The 19,664-nt window shown below is 29.7% G+C and overlaps 1 protein-coding gene across 1 annotated transcript in view; it reads right to left on the bottom strand.

Annotated features, from left to right (window-relative positions):
* The window catches only part of HELRODRAFT_110111 (hypothetical protein), a 37,132-nt gene extending 20,335 nt beyond the window's left edge, over positions 1–16,797 (bottom strand). Inside the window, exons 1-4 of the mRNA XM_009015226.1 lie at positions 16,621–16,797; positions 15,277–15,535; positions 14,497–14,598; positions 10,523–10,622 (exon numbers count right to left, since the gene is read on the bottom strand). Of these exons, the coding sequence (XP_009013474.1) occupies positions 10,523–10,622; positions 14,497–14,598; positions 15,277–15,492 (418 nt within the window). The 5' untranslated portion in view covers positions 15,493–15,535; positions 16,621–16,797. The remainder of the gene's footprint in view (positions 1–10,522; positions 10,623–14,496; positions 14,599–15,276; positions 15,536–16,620) is intronic.
* Positions 16,798–19,664: the final 2,867 nt, after the last annotated feature.

Raw genomic sequence — 19,664 nt, 5'->3', positions numbered from 1 at the left:
ATAGGCGGTAAATTTGAAGAGTATCTAAAAATTTAATTAGCAAAATAACTGAACTCAAAAAAATAAGTTGAACAAGAAAAATAGTTAAGTAATTTATTAAATTATTACACATCAATCTCTAGCTGAACGGCTTCAGCCAAATAAATTTTACAATTTTTTAGCATACGAAATTATTTGGCATAAAGTTGCGTTGTTGCTTAGGGACTATAAAATGCGCCAACGGCAAATCCCACATTTGCGCCCCATGATCGAAATTTATAAATTTTGCGTCCCTGTATTTATTTCATTTATAGTTTTGTTTTCAAAGTTTTATTTCTTCTCAAATTCACTTAACAATTATAATTTGTAGTATGGCCAAAAATATTTTATCTAATTGTTTTCTATAGCTATAAAGGCGTAATTGAAGCTATTGGAGTGTTTAGTATGGTTTTTTTTTGTTAAAAATTATTTAGAAATGCGTCCTTATAAAATAGAAACCCAAAGCAACTGCCGAACTTGAACAATAAAAATCGATACCTTTAAAACTTTTAATAAAGTGAATAAGCACAAAAAATAAACGAGGTAACTCAATAATTCGAAGAACTACTTTCTTCAACCAAAAGTTGGGCTAAAGGCAATTAAAATATAATTATAGCCAGAAATAAATGCCAGGTTAATTACCTTTTCAAATTAGCGAAAAGGGAATAAAACAAATATAGGTGCTTTCAGCCGTTTGAACAAAAGCAATCGGATAATCTAATTAAAACTTTGCATGTTTATTAGTCCATTCATTCCACCATTGCAAAAAAGTGGAATATTATTATTTTTATTACAGCAGAGACAAAGACAAGCAATACTAACACACGCAATAATAAACAAATAGCCAACACTCGTTCAAGACCAAACTCAGCAAAAAATTTTTTTTTAATTAAAAGTAATTTGAAATATTACGTTTATTAGCATAATTAATATCGTTTTAATTATCTGCTAATGTTTTTTAATTTTTTTAAAATAGTATATTTAAAAAATTTAACTACCGTTGATCCATCATAATTCATCATTAAGATCTGATATGTGTTGATCATCGACAAAGCACTGTAGATTGCTTGCATTTGCATAATCACACATCATCTGCACCATTTACAGTAACAGACATTAGCAGCAAAAATAATTACTCTAACATCTGTCAATTTTTCACATCAGCATCATCATTAGCGTCGTTAAAAGTATGCTCATATCATTTTGAGACTAGTTTCAAGCCATCGACAATGTTGACATCACAGTGATAACATCACAGTGATAACATCACAGTTTGATGTGTTTCTAACCAGCTTCATCAAAAACTTACCATTCAGATTTATTCTGCATTGCTTCATATAAAATTCACCGTACTTTTGGAATTTCATGCACACGAATCAGTAATTGATATTCAATTTAACAAATACCGATACCTATTCAAATCAAACAATATTCATCCACGACTTTGTTAGTTACTAAAAATTTGTTACAACTTGTTATTTATAACTTTTGTAGACATTTATATAATGATGCGTATATATAAACAAACATGGAAAAGAAATTTGACCAGCCAGTAAATGAATTTCTTGTTAGAAGTACACAAACACTGCAAGTAAACATCTGCGAGACACAAAAATGTTGGAGATTATTTGAATGCACGATGCAATAGCTAAGAAGCTTACATGTCTGTCTGCGTTTCTTCTTTTTATTCGACAATTTTCCGCTTGATATATTCTACTTAGTTCTTGGTGATTATCATATATCCCTGCAATGATGGTGGTGATATTTTTTCTCATCAGCGTGATTATATTTGAAATGTTGTTAATCAACTTGAAAAGTACTTTTGACGTAATAAATTTTTCATACATCATGGCCGCTGTTTTCACATTGTAATAACCTCATCATTCAATTTACCTCATATTCATTGATGGATTATTTAGATATCAAATGATGAAGATACAGTTGAAATTAATCAGTTTTGTCAAGATTGAAATTAAATATTAATATTTAGACTGGCTGCTCAGATAATAACGCCGATCTCAGTCGAAAAATCTGACAAGAGTTAAATTAACTATTAAAAATAGGTTTTAAGTTAGTTTTATCTATTGTTATTAGTTTTTCTCAAATAATTCTCAAAGATAAAAACAAAACTACACACACACACACACACACACACACGCACGCACACACACAATGCATGTAAAACACGTGAAGCAACACTGACAACGCACACATTCTAATTATAAAAATAACAGTGCTATGAACAGGAGCGAATCTAGACAACGATGACAGGGTGCCAAAATTTTAAATTTGCTGGGGACCAAAAACTTCCACATTTTTGTCAATCTTATTGCGTAAAAGTGTCAAATATCTATAAATCCACCACTGACTATAAATCTTTAGTATTGTAAATTAATTACATAGAATGAATTATTAACCGACACGTGCAACTGTTGTACAGTACTCATTGTACAAAAATTTGTTTCACAGATTAACTCAATTATTTTCTACACATCACTAATTGGGTTAATAAGATTTTTAATAAGCTGCGTCATTAATTCTCTATCCTAGCATTTGAAATTGTTGGATGGATGGTCACACAAATGATGGAGACTTTTCATCCTGTAGTTTATAGTTGTAGTATTCACCTAATGGAATTATTAACTTTTGACCTTTAAACATTTGGCTACCGGATGAATAAGATTGTTAAACTAAAGATCTTCTTATGTTAAGCAACAACATTTTATGACATTATTTCATTATTTTATTTTTAAAAATTAAACCTCAACCTTCTTACTTTAAAAACGTACAATCTTAACTGGCTATGAAGATTAGTATTGAATTATTAATTATTATTTAAATTACGAATAAAATAGTTTCATATTTTCTTGATAATCTTATTTACATTATGGAACTAATGTTGAAAATAAATGTCACGGTGTTAACCTGAAAAACGAAATCGGCCATTGCTTTCTAAAAATATTTTTTCATTGATAAAATGGATTTTTTTAAATTACACCATCTATGACAAAATCATTAATAAAATCATCATAAAAATTTTGAATGTTTACATATAAAACGTCAGCCATGTTCATGTTTGTTGAAAAATAATTCATAGGTCCATGAAAATAAATTTATGAAGCAAACAAAATGTTAAAAAAGTCATAAGTAATGAAAAGACTGTTAAAAATAATAAAATTTCTTACAATTGCTCGTAAAAACGTTTTTTAATTTAGTATAATTATGGTGTCATTAGTGTTATAAATTAAGAGAAACGTATTTGAAATCCGAATTGAATGAGACTTTTTTAATTTTCCATTTAAACAGTTTGTTAGCATTGTAGTAGCCAGTTATTAATTTCTTCTTAAGAATGAATGTAATTCATGATTATGTTGCATGTGTTTATAATAGTTGTCATATCATTTAGATGTTTTAGAGTTACATTATTGTCTAAATATTTCAGAAAAATTAGTATTTAATACCTATCTTTTTTAGTGTGTTGCGTCCAAACTCTTTATTATATTGTTTTAACATGATTGGTGTTCGAATAATGTTACATATATATATTATTCAAATTATTTTGATTTTGATTTTTTGTGTTTAATTTCAATAAACAAATAAAATATTTGAGCTTGAATGCATGCTGTATCAGTGACTGTATGTTTTATAATGTTATCAGTATCCTTGAAAGCATATATATTAGCCAAATGACACACAAGATCTATTTTAGGTGCTGCTTTAAAAAATTTGCAATTTAATTGAATAAAACTTAATAAACTCCATCTCATTTAGAATAGGAAAAATAATTTCAATCTCTGACTGATGCATTGTCAATTTTTTTTAACGCCATCTTTTATGTGTTCTATAAATAACTTTAAAAAATAAACTTGAAAATTTTTATCAAATAAAATAAATTGTTGAAACTGAACTGATCAGAACGATCGGGGATTAGTCTCCTTGATTCGCCACTGATTATATATATATATATATATATATATAGGTGTGTATACAAAATGAAGTATATGAAACTTCGTTATGAAATGTAATAAAATATACAAAGTTGTATATTTGTATGTATTTACGCAATGTATGAGAAAGAAATCTTCTGGGTTACTATTTTTAAAAATAAAAATTATTTTTTAAAAGAATTAATTGAAAAGTAAGATTAAAACAATTTCTTACCGTAAAGATTTATTTCCTGCTTTTAATAAGGAGTACTAGGTGAATGATCTTAAGTTTATTTTTTTCTAAATTTTTAAAATAAAACCATAACAATTTTTGTGTAGTTTGAATAAATAAAACGTTTAATTCTCTGTTAAGCTGTATTAATCTGCGCATTTGACTTCTTCAAATAACAAACTCAAGTGAATTCAATAATGGACAAATATCGAAAAAAAATCATTAATTACTAAAATGTTCTTAAAATTGACTGTTCCTAACTATTTCTGACGTATAAAAATTCAAACTATGAGGGTTATTATCTTACATCCAAATATTTACATCACATTCACGTTGCTCTTTAAATCATTTCTTCAACATCAGTTATGATAATTAGTAATTCCACGTGTTAGTTAGTTTTTAATTTATTTCATCATTTGAGGTTTTAAACTAATTTGAGACCAAAAACATTCAAAAAACGCCAAAATTATAACAATTTGTCTGTTTAAAAGAAAGAGTAGTGTGTTGTAGTTAAATAAATTTATTTATTGAAGGAAATATTTTTAATTTATTTCTTGAAGTTTTTAACAAGGAATTTATAGTTGAAATTTTCTACTTACTGAATTTACTCTTTTCATTTGCATAATTGAATTGAATTCCCCATTCAACGTCTGTTCATTTCATTACTTTCTAAATGTGTGTGAGTGCGTGTGTGTGTGTGTGCTTGTGAACATATGGTGTCAAAAATTTTTTTCAAATTATGTCCAAAAACGTAACGACAAATAAGTTATTACACGAGTTTATAGCAACAACAACAAAATGGAACAGTGCCAAATGTCGTTTTATTATTTGTCCATTATTATAGCCATTATAGAAAAACAATTTTTAAAATTATTTTATATAAAACTTACAGACTTCAATTTACAAATTATTAAATTTACAAATCTTTGGCAGTGCCTGCTGTGACCCAGTTCAAATATGACAAAAGTTTAATTGACCTTTAACCTTGATCTTTTAACCAGCAAAATAAAAAATCATGGCAAGAACTTGGGTATTCTACGTAAAAAATCTTCAACCATGATATGATGAATAATTTAACGATTTTTGGAGGAATGCTTGTTTTTACGTTGGTTACGTAAGTTGTACAGAAACACTAAAATAACATTATTTTCTTGCTTTTGGAATAAATAAGTTTCAGTCAATCTTTTTTCTCCAACATGCACCTTATTTTTTGTACTGTTTTATGCCAGATCAAAACAAATTCGATTTATGACAGTTAAAACTTTTAATTTATTTAATAAAATTAATTAAAAAAAATTATTCCTTATTCACTTTTAAATAAAAATAACTGTAACCTGATTAGATGAATAAGAATTTACAATTAATCAAATCGATATGAACGTGTTTTTTATATAACATCTGCTTATGTACATAAGATAATTATTTGAAAGATATTTGCATCACCTTGATTGGCAAGTTTGTACGCGTGTGCGTGCGTGTGTGTGCGAGTGTGTTTGTAATGAAAAAAAAATATATAAAAATTAAGCTCAGATCATTTTAATAAGCTATTAAATTTTCTAACACTATTTCACCTACTAAGGTAAAAAGTCGATCTCTAATGATAGTTATGTGCTGCTGAATTGTCACCTCTTGCGTAAGCGTGTATGTTCATATTTGTCATTGGTTTAATTATATCATCATAATTGATACATACATTCCCTTAGGTTGCTACGAAAAAAATACAATATGTTTATAAAAAAAAATTAAAACTAAATGGATTCAGGTGTGATTTTAGCCCAAACTGACACGCAGTTAAATTACAGTTGATTATCACGTTGTATGACATTTAAAAGTTTATATTTATAAAAACTTAAGCTTAAATAAGCAGGAAAATAAATAGTGTCAACCGGTACATTAAAAACTAATACAGTACAAAAAGTACACCAACAAATATTGTGATCACTAAAAATTTAAAGCTGTGCATGAAATATAAATGAACAAGGAGGTTGATAATGACGTGATGATGACGAAGATGTGATAATATGATGACGGTGACGTGATGATGACGGAGATGTGATAATATGATGATGATGACGACGTGATGATGACGGAGAATATGATGATGTCAGACTTTGTTCGCGCAAATTGTCTTCCAGATAAGTTTGACACGAAACAGAGTAGATGTTGATGACAATGAAAGATGCCGACTTTGTTTTCTTATTAACGTTTTTTAATCTTATAAACTAAAGAAAAAAATTTAATGAAAGTGATTATAAGCATGTTAAAAGAATGTATAAAAAACAAAAACTTCTCACTGGTGATTACAAAATGCTTTCACCGATGTTAATTGCTAGAAAATTAAATTATAAAATTTAATTAATCACCCATAAAACTTTTGAAATTACCAAGCATACAATAACGAAAACGAAAGGTATAAGGTATCATATTTCAGTTTCAACGACAAATCCCAGGAAATGATGTGAAAGAAAAGTTTCCCTCGCTCGCTCGCGGATGTCAGAAAATGTTTGCAGAGTTGTGTTCAAATGATATTACAGATGCACGTTTGCATGAAGATTTTTAATGTTAACAAGATAGCTCGGTGTCTAACAAAGTGGGGTTTATAAAATGTAAATATAACGAATTGCCTTGGTCGATCGATTTCTTTGGTAATTCTACGGCGTATTAGCGCAATGAATAGGCCATCTTTACGCCATTTATTTTTCAAATTTAAAGGACTTTTGATTATTTTTCATCTATACATCGAAGCCTTTGAAACACGTTTTTTGAGGGATTTTATTTTTGTAAATTTTTTTTATATAAAATAATTTTTGAAAATGTCATTCTAAATTAAAAAAAATAGTTGAATTAATGAATGAATAGGCGAGCGAATGGATATGTGAATGAATGAATGAATAAGTGAGTGAATGAATGAGTGAGTGAATGAATGAGTGAGTGAATGAATGAATGAATGAATGAATGAATGAATGAGTGAGTGAATGAATGAATGAGTGAGTGAATGAATGAGTGAGTGAATGAATGAGTGAGTGAATGAATGAATGGGCAAACGGACAGAAAAAACACACTTATAGCCAAGAAACGAAGCAAGATTTATGTAAAAGTTGTTTACGTTCAATTTAAAGGCAATACCCTTTCATTTCGACTGTTTTTAATATATCGTGCAAGCAAGCTAAAACTGCATTTAATTTAATTAAAAAGTAATTAATTAATTTTATTAATATAAATTATATTTTTAACATCTTGTAAATAATATTAAATTAACAAGAATAACAAGATATGTTTCGGTGCTTGCTTGCTTACTTTTGTTTATAAAGATTGCAAAATTGGACAAGAATTGGTGAAACGTTTCGAAATTCAATAAAACTTTTTCCACGTGCCCCATATCCAAGTGAATGAATGTTTTCTCACGATAAACAATCAACGAAATATTCTTGTGAACATGAAACGCAAAAGCAAGCTTCGTTCATCAAAGTAGAGCGCTTGCAGAGGAACTGAAATTGTATTCAAGATTATTTAGCAACCGTACAAATGCACGTCTGAACGACTGAAAATAAATTAAAAAAAAATAGGTAATAATTCTTTTGGGAAATGCTAATAGAGTGATTAATAATAATAATAATAACATTAATAACAAAAGCAACAGTAATAACAATACCATTTTTGATAAATTGAACAAAAATGTAAAAGTTTTGTTTACATGGTTGAAAAAATTTTCATTAATAAGATGAGATAAGCATTGCTGTAAGCCTGCAATTTGTTACATGAACTTAAAAATTGGTCTGTTTAATCAAATATATTCAGGGAGGGAGATTGTTGCAGACCGGGGTAACATACATTCAATTAATGATTTGTTTAATTAAATGTTTATGATATTACGATATTGTTAACTATCATGTCGATACTCACTCACTCATTTAAATAACTAAACTCTTATAAATGAAACTCAGTATTTGAACTAACCACTAGCCAGTGGGCAACCGAGCAAGCTCAGTCAGCAAAGTGCCATGTCTCCCGCTGCTATTAAGCGATTACAGACATACTGTCTGTCCGAAACTCGTACGATGCGGTGCCTGTGCGTGCAAACATAATGTTTATGTGAGTCGTGCGGTGTGGAAAGTACAGTCTTTGCGGCACGACAGTATAATTGCAAGCGCAGAATGATTAAAATGTAAGCAGCTCTGAGTTTGACAGATCATCTGCCTTGTAAAGAATGAAAAATTTGCTTCGACTTTTTGTTTTTTCAAATTATGAGAGAGTCAAATTATTTATCAGAAGTGACAAGTTTGCTTTAAGAGTTCAAAATTGAAATTAATATAAAAACATAATTGTGAACGAACCAAGCATCCTAGGTCATTTTTAATTTATAAAAGTTGTATTCAAAGAAATTCAATTGTAAACACAATATTGTTCAATTTTGGCACGAATGTTTGCATTTTTCATTTATCAGTGAACATAGACCTGTTCTGGTTACATGTTATGGCCACGTAGACATGTGGCAATAACAAGTGATTCATCTTTCCACTCATCCAAGCATACAACCGTTCATTGATAAACAGTGTCTTCATTGGATATGATAATGCATTTGCTTGTTCAAACATTTCTTCATCTTCAAGTAAGTATTCGAGTGTGCTTAAATGTTTTGTGTGCTTTGAAGTTTTTCATGTTCAGATATTTCTGAATGTTCAGACATTTTGCTTGCACTAATTTAGAAATGATTGACATGATATGAAACGATTGCTCACTTGCTTTGAATTCAGCACATTGTGATAAAAATCTACAAAACACAATCTGGAAAGTTAAACACATGATGTAAAATAAATTATGCGATTTGTAAAATGTCGTCATCAAATACTCAGATCGTAAAATAATTCATCGAATTAATAAGTAGAAACTAATTTCTAAATCACTGTTTTGAAATGTGAACCTTTCTACAAGAGTAATGGAACTCATTCTTGTTAACAAGCTACTTTTATTAACGCCAATAAATAAGATCACTTGAAATAACTACAGAATTTTTTTTCATTTTTGGAACCACTGCACTCTGTTGTAAATTATTTCCAGACTCCACGAAGAGCGGTGGTGAGTATCAGCAGTAGCAGCAGCAGAAGCAGTAGCAGTAGCAGCAGTAGCGGCAGCAGCAGATTGTGGCAGTGAAAGTGGCGAAGGTCAAACAGACGTAATTAGAATTACCAGTAGAATGAAAATAACTCCGGAAATACTTTTGTGTAAAAGGATGATAAAAAATGACAGAATGATGGATGGATGAAACGAGCAAAGGAACTAAAGATGCATTCGTCATGATTTATTTAATTAGTTTTATTGTTTTCATTTTAAAACTCAAACATTTTTTGGAGCTGTTTTTAATTCCTTTTTTGTTGTTATTGTTACTATCTGTTTCTAAATAATTTTTTTTATTATTTAATTTTTATAATTATTATTTTTTTTATTTTTTGAGATTTTTCTAATAATTATAAAATTAATTGATGTAATGTTGTTGTTGGTTTTGTCACTATTTTTGTCACCGTCTTTGAATGTTGATGTCAGTTTGATTTTGTTTCAATGCAACTCAACTGCTATTTGTATTTATCATCGCTGACTTGTCCAAACATGAGGGTCAGAGCTTTCAGTCGGATTGCCTCAATTAAAGGGATTGTCGTTGTTTGTCGTAAAGTTATAAAAACAGCTCAATTTATACAATGTACACATTAGACATGCCCTCAGCCATACAAACGAACATGCACAACAAGTCATGCACGTGCTCAAGAAATTAATACAACAGCTACAGTCATGTCAACATCCATTGTCATATTCGATAAGAATTTACGAGCATCAACCAAGCAAAACACACACACACGCACGCACACACACACGCACGCACACACGCACACACACTCACACACACCGCACACACGTACTAGTTTTAGAATGAACTAGTAAAAAATGATAGTAATAAATTTTAATTAACCGTCTCATCATCCGTGTTGTGTGAAATTTTATATTTTTGATTTTGTGTTGTTTAATATATTGCAATCATTAATAATGCACGGGTATTTATTTATCTCAAAGGCAACATTTAAACACCAGGCAAAAAAATACATTCCCTCTTCGATTTATCATCTTCGATATAACACATCTTGTCAGTTCTATTAAAAAACGTCCTGTCATTTTAATTTGAATATTTATCGCAAAAGAGTAATTTTTCATAAATTGACAGCAGAAAAAATACAAACAAAAATTTAAACGAAAAAATATAAAAAAATAACGTGATGGACATGAGCAAATGAACAACGACAGCACTGAGACCAGTACAGCGTACCTCAACAACAACAACAACAACAACAACAACAACAACAAACCTGGGCAACGATATAGAGAACAGATGAAACGGATATCCACTCCCTGGCATGCACCCCACCATCCAGCCACATCACTGGTCGTTCAACGTCAACCTCCGTATATAACGTTGTTATGCAGGTTGTGTTTCTATAGAGGCTGCTGTTTCCGCTGCTGGGGTTGTTGGTGTTGTTGTTGTCTACATTGGTGTTGACGTTGCTATTGGTGTTGCTGATGTTTTGGTTAGTAGTGGTTTTGTTGTTGTTGTTACTGTTCTTATCATAGTCAACATTGTTTAATGTTGAATTGTTGGTGAAGGTGATTATGGAAATGTTGTTGTTGATAGCGTCGATTATGTTGATGCTGTTGTTGTTGTTGGTGTTGTTGTTGTTTGTTGAGTTTTTAGTAAAAGTGTTAATTGATGTCACGTTGTTAATTTGATCGTTGTTGGCGGTGCTGTAACTGTTGTAGTTGCCGTTTTTGTTTTCATTCACGATGTTCATATTTTCTGTTTCATTAAATTTCAACGTGGGTGGTCTTATCTGTGGGTGGGGAGAAAAGGGTGGCTTGATGATGAGGACTGAATTACGATTTAATGCCTCTGATCTTGTTCAAACGTGCAATAAACGATAATAGTGGAATGGCTGTTATTTTTTGTATGGTAGTGATGAGATTGTAATGATGATGATGAGAATGATGTTGCAACGGTGATGAAGATGATGTCTTAACGGTGATTAATATGATAGAGATGATGGTGAGGATTATGATGATGATTGTACGTGCTATGTTGAACATTTTGAATGTGATGAAGGTGCTAAAGACGATGGCTAATTTGACCCAATTGGCTAATGTGATAATGCTGATTAAAAGAGATGTTTTTCAACTTGACAATTTCAAAAAATTTTTTCGACAAGACAAAAGAAAATAGAAAAATCACTCGATTTTTTTACAAACTACACCTTCAAAGCTAGCAATTACTGCATAAACTATTTTTAATAAAACCTCCATAGTTCATAACAAAAAATAATAACTACTAATTACAAAAATGAAAGAAAAAATTAATTTATTTTCCTTGGAGAAGAATGTAGTTGGGAAGTCATCAGCGATAATAGATGAATTAACAACAATAACAAGACATTTATAAAAACTGAAAAAGGTAAACTTATCACCAACATTAATAAGAGCACCAACAATCATTACATTATACATACGATAGTAAATAATATACGCAGTAAAAATAACGCAACAATAAAAGCTGTTGCGAATTCCTAATGAATCAAATTAATTGACAGCCATTAAGAATTGTGCTATAACTCGCTCTCCTGTCATTAATATTATATAAAGTATCTTCTTTTGTGCACATTATCATCAATGGTGTCTTTATCATCATTTTAATTATACCCAATATCATCATTATTATTGTTATCATTGTTTTGAAAGCAATTATTTTTATTAATATTGTTGGCGTTGAGGGTAAATTACTCCTCCTCTTCCTCATCATCATCATAATCAACAACAACAATATCATCATCCTTATCATCATCTTCATCATCATCAACATTACGATAGCCATCACATCAAAGTTCGATTAACTTCTTCATGGACATCAGCACTTACCTCTTCAATAAATGACTTGCTGAACAGTGAACACTCTACTTCATTGCAAGCAACAAAATTTTTATTTCTTTGAAACTTGTCCATAAATCTCTAACTACTGATCATTTTGCTACTTCTGAGTGCTTTAGACAAGTGATTGAAAAATTCAATTTCAAATGCAAATAAAAAATTCACTTTCGGAATAAGAATACAATTTATATTTTCAAATCCGTCTGAGAGACTGTATGAATGCAAATACATTTCATTATTTTGAATTTGGTATTTTTATTGCTAGAACTATTTATAATTTTTGAACTTTGTAATTTTTTTACATTTAAACAAGTTGAACAATAAAATTAAATTAAACTGAAGAAAGCATTTCTTGAAAACAAATTTATAACGTATGAATTTTTTTGCCTAAAAAGTTCGTCGAAAGAGAAGACTTTTTTATGGAGCTAACCAAAAATATGAAGCATAAATTAGAGAAGCAATTTCAAAAAATTTAATAAATATAAAAAGTGTGGATTTAAAATAAAATGTTTAATGGGAGTTATTTATGAATTTGATGTAATTTCCACAGAGACAAAAATGTGATTCTGCCGTAAAGAAAGTTTTGAAAAAATTAAAATTCTCTTTATTTGAATTGAAATTTCTTCTGCACGTTGGATGATGATGTTTTTCATCATTCCCATCATCAGCATTGCCGTTGACGATCTCCGAGACACAAATAAATTTTCATGGAGGTTGCGAAAAAGTTTTGATTGTTGGCGAATTTTTTTTTCTTTTCCCAAAATATTTTTATTTTTAAATTCCCTGAATGTTATTGCTATGGAAGGACTGAAGCAGTTACATTTAACAAACAGTCGTATTTTTGTTGTTGACGTTACTATTGAAGTTTTCAAAATAATCTTTCTTTAATAAATACTAACTTAAAAACGCAATCAAGTCAACACCATTCCTACTGCTACTGCGATCAGCAGATGCAAATGAAAACTGTTCGTGCCAAACGGAGAAGTTAAAAAGAATGAACATCAATGAATTTCCATGCTAATAATACATTGCGAATTTCCTGAAACACGAGCAAGACGGGCTTTTATCTGTTTCCTGAAGCACTTCAAATTAATGAAAATAAATCGCTTGCGCTCAAAATTTTTGCAAAATAAATTGCGTTAAATTTTCGAGGCTGTTGTGATGTTTTGATGTTGCTGGTATGTTGGTTGCCAGTTTTGTGATTTCAAGCTGGTTTTATATTAGGAATGGGACGAAACTAAGTAATCGAGATTCTTGATATCTGGATCCAAATCCAAACGATTGATTTGTACGAATCCGTATAGAAGCTGCATAGGTACGTGCCTACGATTATATATTTTTAAAGTCAAAGTTTCACCGTAACTTAGAACACAGATAACAATTGACAATTTAGTTCTATATGATTAAACCCGGGGCCGTTTTATCGCGTAATTATTATTAATGTGTAGTTGCTAAGAAAGGTGCTGAGAAAAGTTAACAGTGATTCAAAAAAGTTTATAAAATTTCTCTTTTCACTTTATAGTTAAAAATTTTTAATTATTTTTTCACCTCCATTTTATTTGATAATCAAGATTTCATTACTGATTCTCTAGGGATGGGTTTGACGAATCCGAATCTCACCGGATCCCGAAATTTGGACCCGAATCCGGATTCCGAACCGTTGCCTTCCCAATTTTCAAACTGTGATTTTGATGACATTTATAATGTAATTTTTATTCATTTTGATGTTGCTACGGAGGTGCCTACGCAAGTACTTTGCCAATGATTGAGCAACGTTTTTGCTTTTGCCCAATTTTTAAATCTAACATTAAAACAAATCATTTGAAGCATATCCAAGTTAACAACAATATGTAAAAGATATGCTTCAAGTTAGAAATATTTAATTTGCATTTTTCTACAAAGATCAATCATTATGCCATAAAAGGGAATAAAGCATGCATGTCAGCCAAGTTTGACGCAAAGAAGCCAAATTATAAAAGCCAGTAATAAAATTATAAAAACAGCTCAATTTTTACCATGTACAAATTAGACATGCCTCAACCATAAAACCGAACCTGCACATACTCAGCAAGTCATGCACGATTTATTTGATTATAAGTGAACAAACAAATTAAAAGAATCTATTTTTAACAAACAGAAAACTTGCAAAATTAAAGAAAAACAATCAGACGGATAGAACCAACTGTCAACATAGACAAGATGTAATAGAGGACAGACAAACCAAAATCTTGTCTGCATACAAACATTCAGACAGACAACATTTAGACAGACAACCGATAGATAAAAACATTAACAGACAAACAAACAAACAGACATACAAACAGACAGCAGACAAACAAATATAACGATAGAAAGAGAACCAACCTTGAGCACGTACAAGTCTCTTCCTTCAAATGTTTTCCCTATCGATTCCAACTTGACAAAAGATGAAAAACTTTGTGCCACCTCTAACAACCAACCTTCAATCTTGGTTTGAGGAAAATAAGAGAAAAAATAATTGATCAGGATATTGAGAGTAATGTGGTTGATTTAAAACCTACCCGAATATTTCAACTTTTTTGCAAGTGTAATAAATCAAATCATAAAAATATAAAAAAGAAAAAATCTTAGAAGAAAATTCCTAAATTTATGTCAAATTATTATTAAAAGTTATTCTTGTGTTAATACTAACAACCTTGAAAAAATATTTGAATTTAAAAACTTCCTAATTTAAAAATTGTGATAGTAACAAAAAACATTTTCCGAGAGTAAGATATTCACTAGCATCAACGAAACTATCAAGGCATTCTAAAATCTGGTTGACAATTTAAAGCTTGCTAAATAAACAGATCACATTTTCATTTCAATTTCCATTTCAATTTCAACTGCTCCAACAGATACAAAAAATGTACCAGGGTAGAAAAATGGCTTACGAACTCTTCAAATTCCAGCTACAAAAATCTAAACAAATTAGTTGTTTTGTATTAAAAATAGCAACAGCAACAACATGAATTAAAACAGTGAAATAACGTAAAAATTAACAAGGAGCTGTAAAATAATATAAACAAAGTTAAAAAATCCACCATCCACAAAATATTATTATAACCAAAACAAACAATCGTCACAACAAATGACTCAATAAAATTCGTAGAAAAAAAGCGAAACCTCGGGCCAAGTTGGGTAGAAACCCAGCAAACGATTTATTAATTCTTCTGTGACATCATCATCATCATTACCACCACCGGTATCATTACCACTACCGTTTCTGCCACTAACACCGTTTTCAACATTGACGTTGTTGACCGGACCATCGTTCAAACTATCCTCTCTCTTTCGAAATCTATTTTTCCGTCGTCTCGATGAAAGCTTTTGATGTTTCATCTTCTTCACTCTCTCGTTTTCATTTCTTTCTTCAGTTATTAATCTGTTGTCAATGTGAGCATTAGGTAAGAACTTTTGGTGTTTTAATTGCACTGTGTAAGTTACATTCTCCCAACCTACACACACCTGCACAGCACACAGCTCGATCACACGTACGAGTGTTTGTGTGCCTGATTATTTAGTACTTTTGTGACTAATCATTTTTTTAGGTTTAATTTTTTTAAGTTTGACAGTTTATTAATGTGAGATGACGGTTCATAATCCGTACGAATTTTTTGATGTGCTGTAACTAAAAATTCCATCCATTTCCATTACGTAATTCCGTAAAATGTAAATTTATAATACGTTACATCAAGTTTTGTAAAAATATTTTCTGACTTTCATTCATTCTGTTTACGTAATAACTTGAAAAAATGTCCTAAAAATCTTACAAAATGAGAAAAAGTAACATTTGGTATTGAAAAATTTATGACATGAGCATCTGACATTGCATCTTCTTAGGTAACTTTTTGCAATTATAAATCATCTTCTATAGTACAACTCTTTATCAAATTTAATTCATTGACTTGTGATGTTGGTTCAATGTAATAGTTGAAAAGTTATTTTTTGTTGATTATTTGATTATTTTTAATCATTTTTTACTTTTTTAAATATGTCAAAATATGTTAGAGAAAGATGCTTTGTTTGTTGATTTTTAATGTGGATATAGGTGTATGGATTGATCAGCAAAATTTACAGTTAACAAATTTAAAATTTTTGGGTCAAATTTATTTTCCACAAAATAATTTATCCTTCAAATTGCGGAGCTAAACGCAAAAGGCCTGCGTTTTATTATTTAAGTATCTAGGTATTATTTAAAATTAAACTTTTTAAGCTCGTAATCATTACTTAAGGAAATGTCCTTCGTATAAGATTGAAATTTAAAAGTTGAACACTTTTTATGGATGAATGGTTATTGGGGCGAAGAACTTCATCGTTTTTTGAGTGATATATAATTATATGTAATGGTTTATTTTGTAGTAAACTTGGTCGTTTTAATTACATAACTGAAATTAAATTGTTCAAAATGTTAAACTCTAAAATTTGAAGACATTTGACATTCATGACGCACATCCAGGTTCAACTAACTTTTCCAAGTCATGGATGATGATGTCATACGACAGAAGAGAAGTCTCCAGACTTTTTTTAAAGTCATCGATGACGTCATGAACCACGTGGATGGTTACCTGGACGGCTGTTGTCGTGGTTGGACAGGTTTTGTTGATGTTTACGTCATTGGTGATGTTGTTGTCTTGGTTAGGGGTGTTGATTTTAGTGTTGGTATTGTTAGTGTTTGCGCTTCTTGCTAAACGAAATGTACTTGAGTTTGAGATTTTACAACGGTTGACACGAATCTTTTCATATTTCCAAACTGTCGCCTGAATAAAAAATATTTTAGAAGATGATTATACGGAATTGAAAAAAATGTTAAGAAAATGTTCCAGACTTTAATTGAAAATTGATTAACATAATTCACGTTGAAATTTTTATAATGTCAAAATCTTCATTAATATTGCATGACAGCAGGCAGTTTATTCAAAATACAAAGATGTCGTCGGCGAAAATTGAAAAAGTTTGATTGAACCAACTTTATTTTTTCAGATTTGAATATAAAAAATGATTGCACATCAAAAAAACATTGGAGATATTTTTTTTCATATTTTACTTCTCAGCTTAAAAATTGTTTTTCTTGAAATATATTTAGCATTAAAAAAACTTAATACTTAAATTTTAATTTTAAATTGGTTTCGTTTTAGTAAATCATTTTTACTAACATATTTCCTGGCATAAAAAAAATAAGCGAAAAAGATCATTCCATTGCAGTAGAGTCAGCGCAGATTATCATTGAACTCTGCAACGTCCGTTGAGTTTTTGTTCATTTCAAATTTTTAATTACGTCACATCCAAGAAAGAAAATTGGAAAAGGTGGAAAATCAAATGATGATAAAAAAATATTATGAATAAACGAAAGCATAAAATAATAAAAAGTGAAAAAAGAAGAAATACAAACACTTTCTCTTCAATGTTTTTGTACTTGATAATGACTAAAAATTAAATTGAAAACAAAATTGTGAAAATTCTTCAAAAAATTAATAAAGAAAGCTCCATCTTATTAAAAAAATTTAGTAATTTAAATTTTTGAAAAACGAAATAATGAAATGAGAGCAAAAACCAAATGTTGCTACCCCGTGCAATCATTTAAGAAGTTATAAGCAAAACTAATTGTCTTTTAGTATAGCTTTTATACAATTATTTGAGATTATTGTTTGGTGGTAAGATTTTTAATACCCGTTCTCATAACAATACCTTTTATGAGCGTTTTAACATTATAGAAAGTTTTTGATAAACATGGTTTAATAATACTTTTTGAGAACAGTGAAATGGCATTTTATTGCTTTTTATAATGTATCCGTTATGCTCCTTATCTTCCTCATCGTCAACGTCACCATCGTCGTAATCATCATTACGACCCACAGCCATTAACAACGTCTATATTATTTATAAAATTTTTTTAGCCTGCTGCATCGGACCATTATCACTTCTAGTAGCAACTTTAATGACACCAACAACAAACACACATCAAAAACATTAACGACTTATACACCAACACCAACAACAAATACAGCAACAACAAAACCATGAAAGAGAAATGTACAACTACATTGACAACACATTCTACAACATCAGCAAAAAATACATCAACACTAAAAACGTTAACGAGAAATATACAACTACATTAACAACGACGGATACAACATTATTAACAATAAATACAACAACATTAGCAAAACATAACGATGTCAAAATAGGAACCGAAAAATAAGAACACGAAGAACATCCCCAACATAATCATCAGAAGCATCATCACGCAACCAACTCATGAAAAATGTCATTAACTGGCATTATATTAAGGAACATTCGCAAATGGCAACTTCATTATAAAAAAATTTTCATACCAAAAATTTAATGAAAACAAGAAACACAGTTGCAAATATGAACATAAAAAAGATAATCTCAAAGTAGACACTTTTAATGTGATAAAATATTATATTTAAAAAAACTGAACAACAAAATAAAATGAAAAAAAGCAAAAAAAACAGACAAAATAAATCGTTAAACAAACAGACATAAACAAAAGTAATACAACAACACAACAACACAAACGCAACAACAACCTGTAAATGGAACTGCTTCAAAAGGCTGGTGAGGGTTGTTTGATCTTTTCCATCGAACAGGATCACCGCCAAGACTTGACTACTACTGTTGAGTGACATGTTGCGATTCTTTATAAATTGATTTAATTGAAAAATAAATGCAAGTTCAGAAAAAAATTTAAGTTGTGTCTGTTAATGTGATTGTTATTGCTCTGTTTACTTATTTGTGGGTATTGTGGGTATTGTCCTTGCCATTGTTCATAGATTCATCTGAGCATGTATTTGATATATTCGGAGTTGATTCTCTATCGTTTTGCTTTTATAACTTTGTATTTAATTGTTTCAGACTAAAAAAAAATTATGAAATAAAAGAGTTATATGTTTTAAGTGCAAATTTTGAAAACGATTGACATTTCTAGAAATTTTTTAAGAATATGCTAAACGAGTATTTCTATTTATCTATTTTTTAAATAACTTTTATGTTTATTGTATGTATTTCTTACTTCATACTGCCGGTTTACGTGTCAGTGCATTGTTGTTAAGTATTTTATTAGGTTGACTTTTATTACTTATCTGGATTTGTAGCGTTCCAATTTCATAGGGGCCCTCAGTACATACAGTACAACCATGAAAAATGTATATTTATACATTTTTGGGTTTGCTGTTTCTTCCGTGTAAAAACCTCATTTTGTGAGTTAGTTTTATATCATCTGGGGTTGATTTTATTTTTATTGCAGTTCCGTGTATAAAAAAAAGAACAACGTTTGTTTGTTGAATTCGTGATTTTGTTTGTTACAAAAAAATTTATTATGTCCAATTAATTGAAAGTTCTAGAGAAAATTATTAAAGTTTGCAAATGCTGAATGTTGGTGTTTTATTGATTATTAGAATAAATATGTTGCAGAGTGTTGATAGTGTTTTGTTGGACAATTCAGAATCTGTTTGTACTGATATCTTATTTAATTTTCAGAATTACTT

The sequence above is a fragment of the Helobdella robusta genome, assembly GCF_000326865.2.
Source record: "Helobdella robusta unplaced genomic scaffold HELROscaffold_15, whole genome shotgun sequence".
In the NCBI taxonomy this organism is placed as follows: domain Eukaryota; kingdom Metazoa; phylum Annelida; class Clitellata; order Rhynchobdellida; family Glossiphoniidae; genus Helobdella; species Helobdella robusta.
This window is presented reverse-complemented; position numbering and strand designations above follow the sequence as displayed.